The 18,030-nt window shown below is 34.7% G+C and overlaps 1 protein-coding gene across 4 annotated transcripts in view; it reads left to right on the plus strand.

The window, feature by feature from the left end:
- The window catches only part of FIP1L1 (factor interacting with PAPOLA and CPSF1), a 105,160-nt gene that overhangs the window by 70,231 nt on the left and 16,899 nt on the right, over positions 1–18,030 (plus strand). For 2 of the 4 annotated variants that reach the window (XM_027836020.1, XM_027836023.1), the window contains 3 exons: positions 3,433–3,459; positions 5,558–5,612; positions 7,653–7,708. In XM_027836020.1, coding sequence (XP_027691821.1) covers positions 3,433–3,459; positions 5,558–5,612; positions 7,653–7,708 — 138 coding nt within the window. The remainder of the gene's footprint in view (positions 1–3,432; positions 3,460–5,557; positions 5,613–7,652; positions 7,709–18,030) is intronic. The other 2 variants (XM_027836021.1, XM_027836024.1) reach the window with 1 other exon arrangement.

An 18,030-nucleotide genomic window follows, 5' to 3' on the forward strand; every position in this document is an offset into this window, starting at 1 on the left:
TTAGATGAGAGAGGAGAGGCAAATAACTCAGAAGTTTTGAGCCTGTATAACTAGAAAGATGGCTTTGCTTGACAGAAATAGGGAAATTTAATAAGAGAGATGATTTGAAGGGAAAGATAAGAGACATTGAGTTTGAAATGCCTGAGACAACAATAGGTAGTTGGTGGTGATATTAATTGATGTAAAGACTAAGCTCAGGATAAAAGTAGTATGGAAATCTAGATTGGAGAAAAAAAAATTCTAGAGAGACTTGAACCCATGTGAAATGATGGATTCAACAAAAAACTGGAGTTTTTTGTTTGAGAAAAACTTAGGGTAGAGAATGTTTGGGAATGGGGTATCAGGAGGTGCACAGAGTCAAAAAAGGATGAGAGCTGAGAAGAGACCATCAGATTTAGTCATCAAAAGTTTATTGGTAACCTTGGAAAGAGAAAATGAATGGAGGTTTGCAAGAGATCGAGAAATGAGTGGAGGGAGAGAAGTAGTAAAGGCAATTGTAGGTCTTTTTTTTTTTTTTTTTTCTTTAATGTTTTTCTGTGAATGGGAGAAGAACTAAGCCTGAGGGGATGGTAGTTCCAAGTGAAAGATTTTTGGAAGTTAAGGGGACCCGGATATATTTGTAGAGGACAGGAAAGGAACCAGTAAGTAAATAGGGGGACATTGTCTGTTGGAGAGAGATGGGGGAGGTGAATGAGCTCTATGTGGAAGATATAGGACATTATAGAATCAAAGGCAAAATGGGGTGGGGATTCCCTTGGCAAGAGATGCTAGCTTTTAGCCTAGAGCAAAGGTGATTTGGAGAATGATATTGAGAGATTTTGAGGTATACAATAGAAGAGGGAGCTCAGAGGATGGCATCTTTTCTCAGGTCAGGCCCTGTGATGAGACTGAGGGGTGGGGGTGGTATTTTTGGAAACTTGAAGAAAGAATGTCTGAAATAGCCATTGTGGAGAAAGCATTAGAAAACTAATTAGTGAAGAATGGAAAGATTTCAATGCAACAGTAAGGGCTCAGTTGTGATTAACCCATTTTAGTAGACCCAGGCCACAGGGTTTGATTTCCTTAGTTGCCTTTCAGCAGTATATATATATATATATATATATATATACACACACATATATATATATATACACACACATATATATATATATACATATATATATATATGAGCAGCAATACACAAAGGTGGCAAAGAGCTTGATAATTAACCTGTGTGGTTTAAGTGGTTAGCTGTTGTCAAGATTATTTATGGTGGGGAGTGAGGCCAGAGAATGGCGAGTGTGATGACTGGAGGCTATGGTTAGGTAAGAGAGTGTACTGCACAGAGTAGCATAGTTAGGAGTGATGGTGAGAACAAATATATGATCATCCATTGTAGTCTTCAAATACAGTATAAGGATAGGACTAGGTTGGAAAGCTAGACCATGGACTTGGTGCATTAACTCCTTTTGCGGGGGGGGGGGGGGGGGGGGTGAGGAGGGTGTTAGCATTATGACCTGGAGCTACTAGATAAATGCTTTTAGGATTTGGATAGGTTGATAATCCTCTTTACATTTAGCTAGTCTATTCCTTGGACTATAGACTTGGAAGTGTATCACTAGGCCCTTATTGAAAACCTTTCCAACTTGGTATGACCTGCCAGAACCTTTTGTTCTGTATGCATAATTTTTGAGAATGCAGGGTCAGTTACGTGCCATGATGAACCAATTAAATAGGATCATGGAAGTTAGAGATGGGAGGGAATTTATGGATCATTCCAGTTGAATCTCCAAGTCCGGATGAAGTGACCTCCCCAAAGTTGCAGAGGAAGCATAGTGCAGAGTTAGAGCTCAACATTGAGAGCTTCTTACTTTAAGGCCAGCATGCTTTCCATGATATCACACAGAATTTTAGTGCTGGAAAATTAGATGACAACAATTAACAAAATACAACATGCTCTACCTTTCCTTACTATTTATTATAGTCTCCATGGGAGTCTATTTCTGGGGTACTCAGTGTTTTTGCTGTATTTCAATTTAGTGATGTGGAAAGCAGTAAAAGAAATCATAGATGAATGGGAATTGACATTAACAAATGTGGGTGTGTCCAACAGAATTATTTAGTACTAATAATTTCAAAAACTGTGTACAGGCTGTACCTTAGTATTTTTAGAATTTCTCTTTGTGTTTGCGTTTTCAGGATCTTTTAAATGCATGGGTGGGGCAGGTGCTGTGATCATTTGGGGGTCAATTTTTTATTTAAGATATTTTTTAAAAATTTACTGTGGTAACTTGCACATCTGAAAAATCTGAAAAACAGATTTTTCAACTGAAACAGTATAGAAGGTGTTCATAATGCATACTTTAAGCAACTTATGAATTGATTTTTTTTAATTAGAAAAAATTGCATCATTCAGTTAGGATTTAGGCAATGTCAACATTTTTGTCAAGTAGTCTTTTTAAACAAATTTTTAATGATTCAAAAATTGTTTTCATTTTCTTTTTTATTTTATTAGCATTGTTTTCTCTAAGATAAAGCAGTTGTTTGTGGCACACCAAGTTAACTTTTTTGTACTTTTGTCTTAAATATTTAGTTCATTTTGAATGCTTAGTAAATGTAAATAAACAATTTTATCATTAGTGTTTTAAGAACACTTAACTAATATAAATTGGTAATATTTTCTTTAGAGGTATGTTTTTGTCCTAAAACCAGAATACCTCAGGCCAAAAGCGTTACTGGAAACACTGTTACTCCTCAGAGTTTACACATTATGTACAAATGTGAGTCAGGAATGTTAGCAATAAATTGGGCATCTTTGTCTTCAGGTGCTCTGGGTTGTTTGTGTTTATAGAGCCTTTCTTCCCACCAGTAAAATGTATTTTCATTCCCTTTTCTGTTCACTATAATAAAACGTATTACTGTATGCTTGTTGAGTATCCCAAACTATGTTGAAGTTTGTGAAAATGAGTGCTAGATCTCATCTTCAAAATTGTATTTTGTACTTCACTAAGTCTATAAAAAGAGACTATTATCTTATTATTAAAGTGTCAAAATGTATTGATGGAGCTGTTGTGGAAATATGTGAAGGGCTACTTGGGACCCTTGGGATATTTTAGTCGGGCTAATTTCATGGGGTTTGATATATGTGTGCACGAGTGTGCTTTTTAAATGATTGCTAAATCTTCATTTGCAGTTTAACAAATGGGGGAAACTGTAATAATCAAGTTGTTAGATTGGGTTTCATCAGGAAAGTTGGACGTTATTCTCTTGTATTGTTACTTTTACGCAAGGTGGAGAATGATCAAAAAGCATGGCTCATGATTCTTTTGAGTGAAGCCAGGAGAATGAGAGGCCGAGGGTTTTTATTTCAAAGTTTGTTTTGGTGATGGCATTAAATACGTACCAGGTAATGAAATCCAATTACTATATTAAATTTCATCACTTGTTTTTTAGGTATTCCAATAACTGTACCACCTCCAGGTAAAACCTTTTTTCATGTTTTCTACATCATTGTTAATAAACATGAAATTTCACGCATGTAGTTACAGGAGGGACAGTGGTGAAATGGTTAGCATATGGAATAGGCTATTGAGATTTCAAGGTCCTATTTTCAGCTCTGCCTTTGCTTCATTCCAGTCTTGATTCAGAAAACTACATTAGTTTTCTCTTACCACTTGTCTTACCCATTGATATAGCAACAACCATTCTATAGGTGAAAGGAATCTGTTAAAATCATCACCAAACTAATTCATAAAAACCTCGAAGAAACAGATTACTAGGAAATAAATCCTATGATTCTATTAAGAACAAGTCTTCTCAGACTAACAGTTTTCTTCTGTAACAAAGTGACTGGCTTGGTAAACCTAAAGAAACAGATGTAATCTTATCTTTACCTTATTATGAATTTGTATTTTTATCCCACTGGCATATTCATCTATATACTGGGATAATATGGTCTCAACCACACAACTATTAGATGGGCACTCAACTGGTTGGATGGTTGTATTCACAGTGACTATCAGCTGATCAGGGTTGGAAGAGTCTGATAGGGTTTGGTCTTGACCCAGAGTTGTTGGTGGTCTTTCTTTTTTTCTTTTTAGAAAAAATTTTCGTCAGTGGCCTTGATAATGGGAGCAGTGAGCATGTTTGTTAAGTTTATTTAAAAGTCAAGAGGAGTGGAACATAACGGGAGGGTAACCAGTACTTTGAAGGATGGAACTAAATTTCAAATTGACCTTGAGAATCAGTAACAGGCTGAGAATGAGGTTTAGTAAGAGTAAGTGCCAAATATAACACAGGTATATGGATAGAGAATGACTGACTATGTATGAGTATGGGAAAATATTTATCATAGTGGATAACAAGAAATACATAAATCATTGGTGTGTCATGGTAGTTTTTAAAAGCACTATCAAAGCATGTATAGATAAAAATCATGAAGTAATTACATTATATTCAGCATTTTGCAGACCCCTTAATACATTAATTATGGATCCCCAAACTGAAATAGAGCCAAAAAGAACATGGTGACTTAAGAAAATTTGGAGAGCCACAAAAAATGTTTAAATTAGTCCTTTAAAGAGAGGTTAAAAGAACTGAGATCTCTTAACCTGTAACAGAAGGGTAAGGAGAGCCTTAATAATAATCTTCACATATATGAAGGATAATTAGAGAGAAAACAACTGCCTATACCCTGTCTCCATTAAGGACAGTTTAAGAGTAAGTGGTCTAAAACTAACATGAAGAATTTAATTAATATATAACATATTTTTAACAATGGGGTTTGTTAAAATTGGTGTGGGCTTCTATAGAAGGTTAAGGAAATCTCCGTTTTAGGAAGTCTTTAAAAAGTTTTCTTTTTATGGAATGGTATAATACAGTTCTGTCAGAAATTGGAAATTTAGACTAGTTGAGTACTCAAGGCCCTTTTTGTCCTGTGATTTTTAAGTATTTCACTTAGGTACTGTAAATAACAAAGAATAAAGCTACTCCATGAGGAGTAGATAATGGTGCAAATTTCTTTCTAAACTAAATTAAAAGCTACACTAAGTGCTTTTTTTTTTGTAAATTTAGTTCCTTTGGATTGTGCTATCAGCCTTAAGTGCTTTAGATCTTTGCTGGTAATATATTATAAACTAAGACTTTTAAAGAAAATTCTGACATATCTAAACTTCTCAAATTATTTTTTAAAGTGGTAAATATTTCTTTGCTTTATGTTTCAACTAAAATATCAGAACAGTAATAGATGCCTGGTGTAAAATAGGGGTTTTTTTTAATGTTTTATATATGGAAAAGGTAAGGCATTGAAATTGACTTTGTCAGACTAATAAAATGGGCTATGTGTGGTGCTGAAAATAAGACCGGGTCTCCTGACTCCCAATTAGTACTTTATGTTCTAGACAAGATTACTCTATAAGATATTAGAGTTGCCATTTTTTTTTTAATTCAGGGGTTCTTTTGCTGTCCAGTACAGACAATAGAAGAATATTTGTTTCCAGAAAAAATGAATAATATTCAATAACTTGATTTTAAACACCCTATTAATTAAATTTTCTTTTTATTTTATGATTGAATACAGGTTTTCCTCCTCCCCCAGGAGCTCCTCCTCCATCTCTTATACCAACAATAGAAAGGTAAAGCAGAATGGTTTGTATAAACTACTAGTTGATGATTGTCAACCATTGGCAGATTAGGATTTTTAGCATGACCTTTTCATATCTTGGAAATTGGTTTTTAAAGATTTTATCTTACCTAATAAGTTTTATACATTTACTTACTAGACCTACAGTCACACACCAGAATTATCCAAAAAAGCACAAGGGATATTATTGTTATTAAAATACAACAAGTAATAATTGCTTGTTGAATTTGACAAGTGTGTCATTATGGTTTTTTCAGTTCTTAATTTAATACTATTATTATTACTATAATCTATGCCTCGTGGGAATGTGGAGGAAGCATTAGCATAGACTGAGCCATGAGAAAGAAATTGGCCTAGTTTGTAGCTACAATCTTCTACCTTACAAAAAGAGAGACTTATCAGGGAAAAGCAAGCATAAACGGAGATGCTACTGTTCCTATCTTTACGTGTCTTTATTGATTCCTTAACGAGGAGTGGGTCTCCAAACTATTCCCTGAAGTAGGAGCTAAGTGATAAAAAATTCTCTTGGAGGGAATAAGTACTCTTAGTTTGGAAAGGTTCTAGAAATAAAGCATCATAGTGCATAGCTGGGTTGAGTGGGCACTAGTTATTTCCTACAGCAGTATAGCAGCTGGATGCCAAGGAACCCAACAGTAAGAAACAGATCTATATCCTGTGGTAAAATTATATCAACCAATTTGTTTAACTCCTGTTGAGCAAAAACTATATCTCTGTGGATTATAATGAATTAGATGTATTTCCATACTTAATTACCAATTAAGAACCATTTAGTTGACTTAGCCAAAAAATAGAACCTTTTGCTTTATGCCTATTAAAGATAAACATTTCCAGGATATGATTTCCATTAACCTTTCCTTCAGCTGCCAATTTTTAAATCAGTGAAGGACAATCTAGTTTATCATACTAACGTATCATTGTCAGTTTTAGCTTATGGACAGTAGGGGAAGAGAGATAAGAGGTTGGTGCTAGCTTTTAATTTTTTTTTTTTTAAAGGCATTTGGGGTTAAGTGACTTGCCCAGGGTCACACAGCTGGTAAGTGTCAGGTGTTTGATCTGAGACCGGATTTGAACTCAGGTCCTCCTGACTTCAGGGCTGGTGCTCTATCCACTGTGCCACCTAGCTTCCCCCAGCTTTTAATTATTAGACCCTTATTTTCAAGTATGCAGAATTTAATTCCAAAGACTAATTGCTTTCATGCTCTGTGCTGGTGGATATACTAGTTTGGTGTGATAGAATGATGTTCTAAAGGATTGTTTTGCCCTTAAATGGTAACTCTTCTGTACGAAATATGTTTCTGAGAAAAGAATGTGACGTATGGAAAATGCAGAGTAAAATATTAGGCCTGGGGTAAAGCATTATAAATTAAAAATCTCAATCACGAGTGTATAAACAAGCATTTTTCAATTTGTTGAAAGAAATATTTTGTTAGTTATGAGATTGCCCCTTAGCAAGGTAGCTTAGTGTAGTGGATAGATAGCATGATTGATTTGGAATCAGAAAGACATGAGTTCAAACCCAGACTCTGACACTTATTGAGTATATGATCCTGGGCAAGTCACTTGACCTCTTTCAGTCTCAGTTTTCTTATCTGAAAAATAAGGGAGTGGGACTCGATGACTTTTAACAACTCTTCCAGCTCTAAATTTTTTGACCTAAAAACTCAATTAATCTGCTGTCCATTGAACCAGTGGAGTCAACTGTATTATATATGGTGTTTTGATTAAAAGTATCTTTTAAAAATATATATTTAAAAAATAGCTTTGTGTATTTGTAAATTTTAAATATTTAGCGATCCATATGTTTTTAGTGAGATTAGCTGGTATTTGAAAATTTAAAAAAAAAATTTGTAACAGTATACTCTTGGGTTAAATATTTCCAATAAATATTTAATGTTAAAAATCTGTTGTTTCTTTTAGTTTTTCCTTATATCTTGCCTTTAATTCAAAGCTAGTGAAACTAAAAAAATTAATATGAATGTATTGGAATTAATAAAGTATTTTTTTCCAATAGTGGGCATTCTTCTGGATATGATAGTCGTTCTGCTCGTGCATTTCCTTATGGCAATGGTAAGTTTATTAGTTTCCTAAGATTTAATTTGAACTGTTAAAACACTCATAAATATATGATATAAAAACTAAAAAAGTTTCTATCACTTAAGGCCATATTACACAAAGTAGTGAAAAGAACATTGAACTACAGGGAAAATTTATTTACGTTATCTAGCATGTTAGTAAAATGCTTTCAATCTAATATGTTGCTTAACAGTGTGGTTCCTGCCAAATGGGCAAATGGTATTTGGGATACAATTATCAACAACTTTGTATAAATAAAGCAAAGTATCACTATTTAGTTTTGGAAAAAGTCAACTAAAAACACCTATACTATATAGGTCAAGTTTGTGAAGGGTAGTATAGTATGTATTGTGACATAAGGCAGAAAAAGGGAATGTTGGAACCGGTTGTAGAGGACTTTAAGTGCCATCCTGAGTTTATATTTTAGTCAGTCAGTAAGCATTTATTAAATGCCTACTATAAGCCAGGCACTGTATCTGGGGATACAACAGCAGGCACAGTGTAGAACTCAAGGAACTCACCAGTCTAATAGGGAGACAACAAGCAAACAAATATTTACAAACAAGGACTATATAGGATAAATAGTAAATAATTAATAGAGGGAAGACATTATAATTAAGAAGGGTTGGGAAAGACTTCCTGTAGAAGATGAGATTTTAGTTGAGTCTTAAAGGAAGCCAGGAGAAGAAGATAAGGAGGGAGATTCCCTCAGCCAGAGAAAATGCACAGAGATGGGAGATGGAACAGCAAAGAGGCCAGTGTTTCTGCTTCTAAGAGTACATGGCGAGGAGTAAGATGTAAGAAGACTAGAAAGAGGTTGGCAGGGGAGATGCTAGGCTATGAAGGGTTTAGAATACTAAAAGGCAGGTTTTATATTTGATCCTGGAGGTGTTAAGGAGCCATTGGAATGTACTGAGTAGGGGGGCTGACATGCTTAACTATGCTGTAGGAAAATTACTCTAGTGGCTGAATGGACGATGGACTGAAATGGGGAGAGACTTGAGTCAGGCAGAACCACCAGTGTTGTATTACAATAGTCCAGGTGTGAGGTAATGAGTGAGAGCCTGCACTAGGGTGGTGGCAGTGTCAGAGGAGAGAAGGAGCCTTTTCAGGAGAGATGGAAGAGGTGAAATTGATAGGCCTTGGCAACAGATTGTACATGGAAGGGTGAGAGAGTGAGGAATCTAGGATGACTCCTAGGTTGCAAGTCTGAGAGACTTGGGAGGGTGGTATTGCCCTCTACAATAATTGGGAAGGTGGGGGGGGGGGGTTGGGAGAAGGATGAGTTCTATTTGAGTATGTTTAGCTTAAGATGACTACTGGACATCTAGTTTGAGATGTCTGAAAGCCAGTTGGATATTCAAGATTGGAAGTCATCAGAGAGGTTAGGGCAAGAAAAATAGATTTGAGAATCCTCAGCATAAAGATGGTAATTAATTCCAGAGATCACTGAATGAAGTAGTATGGAGGGAGAAGAGAAGTAGGCCCAGGTTAGAAGACTGAGGGACAGTTAGAGTTAGAGGATGTGACTTAGATGGGGATCCTGGATCTTTGACATAAAGCATGTCGTAAAACATGCTTTTTAAAAACTATTTTTTAAACCATATTTCAGTATAATTGATTTCCTTTGTAATCCACTGTATTTTATTCATTTAGCAACCTTTTTCTGAGAAGGGGACTGTAGACTTCAATAGTCTGCCAAAGGAGGGGTCCAACTTAACCCCAATTGCCTAAAAAAACAAAAATTAAAAAAAAAAAACACACACAAAGGAGAGGTCCATCACACACAGATTGAGAATTTCTAATCCTTAGGTGTAGTCAGAGCTAACTGCTGAAGGTTTTTGAGCAGGAAAATGACATAGTCAGACCTAAGCCTTATGATGATTATTTTGGCATCATTGTGAAGGATGGATTGAAGAGGCAAGAAATTGGAAGCAGGAATACCTGTTGAGGAATCTCTAGCAATCAGTAAGTAGTGCTGACATCCTGACAGTGGAGTGGTGATCATGTGAATGGAGAGAAGACAATGAATGTGAGAGATATTTTGAAGATAGATTCAGTGGCACATTTTTAGATTTATTTTCTCTCTGTATGCCTAGGAGTTTATTTTCTGTTTGTTTAAATGTCAGTAATGTCTAAACAACAAAATTAAAGTTAAATACAAAATACTAAAAAAATATGTATCCTCAAACTAAACAACATAAGAAGAAAGAAAGACATGCTGTCAGTCTTATTCACTTCTCAACAGTTTTGCTTAATTGTTTTTGGAAAAGTGTTTTGTGAGAGGGTTGTATGTTTGTTGAAATATGTCAAAACAATAATGAAAGTGAACTGTTGAAAGGAGAGGCAGCATATGACAAATACTGCCTGACATACTGTCTCAGTATCTTCCTTAATATCTCAGTGACCCCAGTCAGTTCTCCAAGGCACAGCAGGCGTAAATGTGAGTTGGTAAAGAGCATTTGTTCACTGGGAATCCCCTATGCCAATGAAATCACAGCTCTGGTCTCCCAAAAGGTAGTATAACAATCCTGCTTAGAAACCTGTATGTTCCACCTTGCCCTTTTATTTTAGGCAATGCTTTGTGTGGTATTTCCACCGTATATATGGTACCCCTCTGACAAAATATGAGCCCTCAATACAGTATTCAGTGACCTTTCATCATTCTTTGCCAACACTCAGGAAACTGGGTGATAGGGCAGAGAAGTTGTTTTCTAGAACTCATGAATTTAGAATGTAATGGCCTTTCCCTGTTTTACTTCTTCAGTGATAATCTTCCTTATGTTACTTTTACTGAGTATTAGAATGTCTTTGACAGTGAACTACAAATCAAACAGGTAATATGTTAATTAACTTGACTCAGTGGAATTACTTATTCACGTTGGGTTTTCTTTTCAAATCCCTGATTGCTTCTGTGACTCTTACCTTTTTTCTTGCTCTCCTTCACCTTCAAGGCTGATCTCTTGCCTTTAGTTCCCATGGTCTCTAGAAAAATAATATTCTTTTATATCAGGGCCTTAAATCCATCCATCTAATGGATATAAAAATGTCAGTCATTATAGCTGTTTGAACATTGACTCAGCTGTGTCACTTGACTCTGGCCACAGTCTTTTGCTCCTAGAAGCCTTTCCTTTTTTTTGGCTTCAAAGATTACCTTCTCTAAACTGTAACCCCATTCCTATTTGCTTATGCCCTTTTCCATTCAGTGTCATTGCAATTCTGCCAATCTAATCTTAAAATCTTATTGAGTTCCAAACAAGATTACTTTGTTTTATTTTCCATTCACCTCAGAAAGAATTCTTTGAAATTTAAGGCAAATTCCTCCCTGACCTCTTTGAGACACCATTGCTACCTCCAACATACCCTTAAAAAAAAGATAATATTTTTTTATTTCCTTGAAGCATTTTATTGTTATGACTTGGATCAAGAAAGCTAGACTCTGAATTGGAGGCCTAATACTAATTAGCTCTTTGACTTTTGGCAAATTACATAACCTCTTTTTCCTTATCAGGATAATACTTGCTCTACATATCTTGTAGTGTGGATATAGGAAATGAGCTTTTGTAAACCTTAAAGTACTACAAATGTGAATTAGCATTCCCAGTTTAGAATTAGTAGTTTAGAAAACAATTTGCTTTTCACCTGACTCAATACTGTTCTTTATTTTTTTTTTTACATCATGCTATTTTCCAGATATATCCTTCCTTCCCACTCAGTGAATCTTTCTTTGAAACAAAAAAAAAAAAAATGAAGAAACAGCAGCTCAGCAAAATCAAGTAACAACTCAACTGCTTATGGTTTTTAACAGTAAATCATAAGCAGTTTTAACTTCTTAATGAATTTCCCCTTTCTTGAGTTTAACTGTCTTTGCAAGGATCTTCATCCAAGAATTTAATCTCCCTCAGCTGCTAGTGCTTTCCTCCTCCAATCTTACCTTAATTTGTTTTATATACATTTTTATATACCTCTGGGTGGTATGTGTTTGTCATTTTATTAGGCCTGCGTTTTCTTATTTGTAAGATGAGAGTGTTAGGCAAAATTATCTTTAAAGTCCATTCCATTCTAAATCTGTTATCCTGTGATTAATCAGTCAACCTTTTTTAAGTGCCTACCACTGTGCTAGGTGCTGGAGATACAAAGAAAAAAAAAAGGAAATAGGCCAAGGTGCACAGATAGTAAATGATAGACCAGTATTCAAACCCAAGTCTTCTGACTCCAGCTCCAGTATTTTTCCAATGGATCTTGATGCCTTAACTATGTCTGTTATTGTGAGTTAAGTAAAGATAATAGATCAAAATAAGAATTGAATTATCTAATTTTTGTTTAGCAATAGAGATTTGGGGAATGTAGGGAAAGGGAATGATTTGGAGTTAGAAGGACCTGAATTTAACTCCCACTTTATACACGTGGTAGCTGCGTGACTCTTGGCAACCTGGGTACCAGTTTCCTTATCTAAAGTCATGGGAAATAAGGTTGAATAAAGTAGGCATTTATTATGAGTAACCTTTTTCCTCTACAAAATCATTATGTTGGCATGCTTATCCTTTTATCTGAGGATTTCAGAATATTAGAATTATTCTGATTTGGAAGGACCGTCAAAATAATTTATTCCCAATCTACTTATTTTATGAAAAAAATTGAGGGATGGGGAATTTATCTGGTCAGTGGTAAACTAGCTAGGGATAGAGCAAAGACTAGAACTTAAGAGGTTCCCCTGCACTATGCCCCTATCTGTCAAATCTTGAATGAGGACTTCTTTTGAAGAATCAAAGGATTTTTAAAGAATTTGGGTTGGTTGTGTATTTGTGCCCATGTTTGTTTTTAAAGCTAATGGACAGAGATCATCTCCTTTATAGTTGTCTGTTGCAGTCAAGATGAGTTAGGTTAGAAACTTCAAATTCACTACTTCCAAAAAGTTATGCAGATTTCTTATGTCTTTTCATCTCTCCCTGTGCCTTAACCCTTCTAAGTCTATTTTTGTCCTCATTATCATAGGAATTTATGATCCCCCCATAAGAAACCTCCAATTACAGAAATGTAGATCTAGAAATGGAAGGAACCCTCAAGACTTTCTAGTTCTACCCCTCATTTGAGAGATGAGGAAACAGACTCTGGGATGAGTGACTTGTCCAGTTTAGACAGGTAATATCTTGGGATTTGAACCCTAGGTTTCTGACTTCAGGGCCAGTGCACTTTCCATTGCACTATACTGCTTTCTTCCATGAGCCCATAGTCCTTTCTCAGCCCATTACCTCTACTTTACTCCCTTTCCAATCTCACAGCATCACATCTTTGTCCCATAATTGCTCATTCCTTGCCAAACTCCACCCCTGGATTATTTCCATCATCTGCCATTGCTCCTCACTTGTTCTAAACAGTGAAAGAAACTCACAGCTGCTGAACAGAAAGAGAAGTCAGGCAGCTGAGCTGACTGGATCCAACTAGAAATTGGTCTGTTGGGCCCTCACTTCACTAAGGAAATCCTTTTACCCCTCACTAGTTGGTCCCCTCACCACCACCACCACCTCCATCCCTCAAAACTATTCTAAGTTTTGCTTCTCACCCCAAGACTTCTACTTGAAATCTTTTGTGTAAGCTTTGTTTTTTTGTGAAGATGAAATGTTATTTGAAAGTTTAAGGTAAAAGTGAAAGATGGTTTCAGAGAGAGAGGTGTGTATTTTTAATTGATGATTTTGTTTTACTATCTCATGGATTTTCATATCTGACTCTCACCAAATCTATTATCCAGAGTGTACTTTGAATCTTTATTACCTTTGTAACAAAGAATAAAAATTTTTTTTTGAAGTTTCACCTAAAACATCAACCACATCAGTCAGTATATGCAATACATCATACCTGTGGTTCCTTCTCCTCTACCCCTCTCTCAACAAAGAACCCCAAGCTTGGTCATTATCATTTGCTTAACCTTAGAAGTGATTTTTATGTAAATGCTTATGACTCCTCCAAGGATCCTGTTGCTATATGAGTCAGTAGTTGTTGGATGAAAATGGTTTAAATTGTTATTAAAATTGAAGGGTTGAAAATGTCTATCTTGAGACTTGTTGTTTAAGTGAGTTTTCTTCTTTTTTTGTTCATTCATTCATTTATTTATTTTTAGTTTTCAGCATTCACTTTTATGAGATTTTGAGTTCCAAACTTTTCCTCCCCCCTCCCCAGGAAGGCATGCAATCTGAGATAGGGATACATGTACAATCATATTGAACATATTTGCACATTAGTATGTTGTGAAAGAATAATCAGAACAAAAGGGGAAAACCACAAGAAAGAAAAAAAAAGAGAGAGAAAATAGTGTGCTTTGATCTGCATTCAGACTCCATAGTTCTTTCTCTGGATGTGCTTAGCATATTCCATCTTGAGTCTTTTGAAATTGTCTTAGACTTAGATCATTGTATTGCTGAGAAGAGCTAAGTCTATCAGAGTTGGTCATTGCACAGTGTTGCTGTTACTGTGTACAACATTTTCCTGGTTCTGCTCACTTCAATCAGCATAAGTTCATGTAAATTTTTCCAGATTTTTCTGAAATCCACCCACTCATCATTGCTTTTAGAACAATAGTATTCATTACATTCGTGTACTGCAACTTGTTCAGCCATTCCCCAGTTGATGGGCATCCCCTCAGTTTCCAATTCTTGGCCACCACAAAAAGAGCTGCTGTGAATGTTTTTGTACATGTGGGTCCTTTTCCCTTTTTTATGATCTCTTTGGGATACATACCTAGTAATAGTATTGCTGGATCAAATGGTATGCATAATTTAATTTTATAACCCTTTAGCCATACCTCCAAATTGCTCTCCAAATGTTTGAATCAGTTCACAATTCTACAAACAATGCATTCATGTCCCAATTTTCCCACATCTTTATCAACATTTATCATTTTCCTTTTTTGTCATTTTAGCCAATCTGATAGGTGTGAGGTGATACCTCAGAGTTGTTTTAATTTGCGTTTCTCTTATCTAAATGCTCTAATAGTGATTTAGAGCATTTTTCATATGACTATAGATACCTTTAATTTCTTCATTTGAACGCTGCCTGTTCATATGCTTTGATCATTTATCAATTGGAGAATGACTTATATTCTTAAAAATTTTACTCAGTTCTCTATATATTTGAGAAATGAGGCCTTTTTGAGACACTGGCTATAAAAATTATTTCCCAGCTTTCTGCTTTCCTTCTAATCTTAGTTGCATTGGCTTTGTGCAAAAACTTTTAAATTCAATGTAATCCAAATTACCCATTTTGCATTTCCTGTGTTTTTTTATCTCCTATTTGATCATAAATTCTTCCCTTCTGCATAGATCTAACAAACTATTCCTTACTCTCCTAATTTGCTTATGGTATCACCCTTTATGTCTAAATTATATACCCATTTTGACCTTTTCTTAGTATACGTATAAGATATATTGGTCCATGCCTAGTTTCTGCCCTATAATTTTCCAGTTTTCCCAGCAGTTTTTGTCAATTATCAGTTTTTATCCCAGAAGCTGGAGTCTTAGGGTTTATCAAACAGTAGATTATTATAGTCATTGACTACTGTGTCTTATGTCTAACCCATTCCACTGGTCTACCACTCTTTTTCTTAGCCAGTACCAAGTAGTTTTGATGATTGCTGCTTTATAATACAGTTTTAGATCTGGTACAGCTAGGCCACCTTTCCTTGCATGTCTTTTTATTAATTCTCTTGATATTCGGGACTTTTTGTTCTTCCAGATGAATTTTATTGTTTTTTTTTCTAGCTTTATAAAATAATTTTTGGGAGTTTAATTGGTATGGCACTGAATAAGTAAATTAATTTTTGTTATATTAGTTTTTGTTTTATTAGTTTAGCCTACCTATGAGCAACTGATATTTTTCCAGTTATTTAAATATGTTTAAGTGGGTTTTCTCTTAAAAATTTTTGAGAACTTAGCCAAAAAGTCCACCTTATCTAAAAAAAAAAATCACTCCTCTTTGTTAATTCTTGCTGTAAATTATAACTAGATACAGTACAGATTCATTTCTGTAACAGCACATGCAAGCTTGCCTGTTAAGTAATGGTGTTCAGTAAACTTGCTGGAAAACAGCTGTGACCATCTGCTTTGGAGTTTAGAATTAGATTTTAATCTTCCACGGCCCAATTCTGTAAATATTTGTAATTATTTCTTGAAAATGTAGGTAACCTATATATATATATATATATATACACACACAGACACACACACACACATACATACATACCTATCATGTTGTCTATGGCCATTAGTTGTTATAAATGAAATTAGTTATTTACAGCTGAAAGAATCGTTGTTAAAAGTATTTAAGTCTACATCTACATTGGCCTAAACTATTTGAATTAAAGGCAATTTCCTTTAAGGAAAGGGATATTGAACATTTTTTATGACCTGATTGAGAAAATTAAGTTAATACTTGAAAAAGCAGTTTAGCTGACTTAAAATAGAGAACTCCAAGAGCAGTTATGTGACAGAATTTCAAATGGAGACAAGGAAGTAAGAGAAAGTCACAAAGGAATTTCTTTAAATAAAAGCCATCTGCACAGAAAAGTGAAAATAAAACCAAAGTGCATTCAGGAGTCAGAAGATCAGGTTCTTAGCAAATAGAATAATCCAGTTAATTACATGTTGTAACTTATAAATGATAAGGCGTAGGCATTCTCATCTAGATACTTTTAATATTATGTACATTTTCATTTCAGAATAAATCTATTTGTATGCTTTGGGATTTTGTTTTGATTATGTTTTTGCTAATATTTTGCTGTGAAAAGACTAATGTGTTTTTCGAAATAACTTAAATTCTGTGATTGTGCCTTTATAATTAAGTTTGTTAATTAAACATTCCCATCTTTTAGAAAGGAGATGTGAATATTCTGAGAAAGGCATTTTCCTGACTTTTGATTGGCATCAGATTTTTAGAGTACAGTAATATAACATAGCCTGTTATATAAAGTCAATAGATATAATAGTTGTCAGAGTGATAGTTTAGGAGTTTTATTATACCTCAGAGTGGATGAGTCTCTGAACAATAATAAAGCTTCCCACATAAATCCTAGAAAGCACTTTTTTTTGTTTTTCCTCTGCAAATGGTGTCCTGCTATCAGGTAGTGTCATGCTTCAGTATTTAAAAGATTCATGATTTCATCAGTCCTACTGCTCCTTCCATATTACAGAACACTAACCCAGTGTCTTTGGGAGTTGCCACGTCTGCAAAAATTTATCATATTATCGCCAACCTGGTAATGTGTCTCTTCAGACCTAGAAAGACCAAGTCTTAGGTGACAAATTGCAGTCCAGCTTCCTCATTTTACAAATGAGAATAATGAAATAGAGATTGCCACTTTTCTAGGTCCTCATAGTTAAGAAATGGAAGAGCTGAAATTTTAAGATAGGTTTTCTGACTACAAAACTAGTGTTCTTTCCACTAAGATATCCCCCTGCTTTGAGGATTCTCATAGATGTCATTAGTCTGTAGAACCTTCAGTTGCTGTCATCACAGCTTCTATTTCCTCCTAAGAATGAGAAGGTAGAAGGCTATTCGATTTATTGGGAGAGAAGAAAGAGGAGCATATAAATTTTCTCCGAAGATACCATTTTATCTCAGTTGTTTAGGGTTATCGTGGACTTCTCAAAAACAGTGTGTTAATACAATTCATTAATATAATTAAATACGTAAGTTATGAGAGCTGTGTAAAAGTGATGTGCAAAATTGAATATGTTCAACTAGTAGTTTAAATGAGAATTTACTTAGTTCTTTTTAAAGAAAGTTCCTAAAAATGATGTCTTTAAAATGTTTGATTGCTATTTAATGCCCAAATGATGATCTTTATATTTAGAGATTATATTTATCATAGATAGCTCTCTCAGGCTTTCTAAGCACTTTATTTACAATAACTTTATGAGATGCATTATGTAAACATTACTATCACAATTTTACAGAAAAAGAAACAGAATGGTTGCAGAGCTGGAATTTCAACACTATATCTTCTGATTCCAATTTTAGTGTTCCTCCTACTACATTATGCTATCTCTGGTAAAAATCAATTAACTGAAAACTTGGACAATATAAGATTTAGTTAACTGAATTCTTTTTTATGTATTCATCTTTTAAAATAAATAGGGAAATATCAGCAAAACAACATGTTATTATGAACAGTTTCCCAAAAAAATTTAGCAGTGGAATTCATACTCGTGTCAAGAATGTTTATTCCATCCAATTGAACACTACAGTCAAAAGTGATTTTTTTTTAATGTTGATTTTGACATGCACTGACTGGTCATAGATTACTCAAGAAAGTTAAAAACGTT

Source organism: Vombatus ursinus, unplaced genomic scaffold (genome assembly GCF_900497805.2).
Source record: "Vombatus ursinus unplaced genomic scaffold, bare-nosed wombat genome assembly UNPS02014818.1, whole genome shotgun sequence".
Classification (NCBI taxonomy): domain Eukaryota; kingdom Metazoa; phylum Chordata; class Mammalia; order Diprotodontia; family Vombatidae; genus Vombatus; species Vombatus ursinus.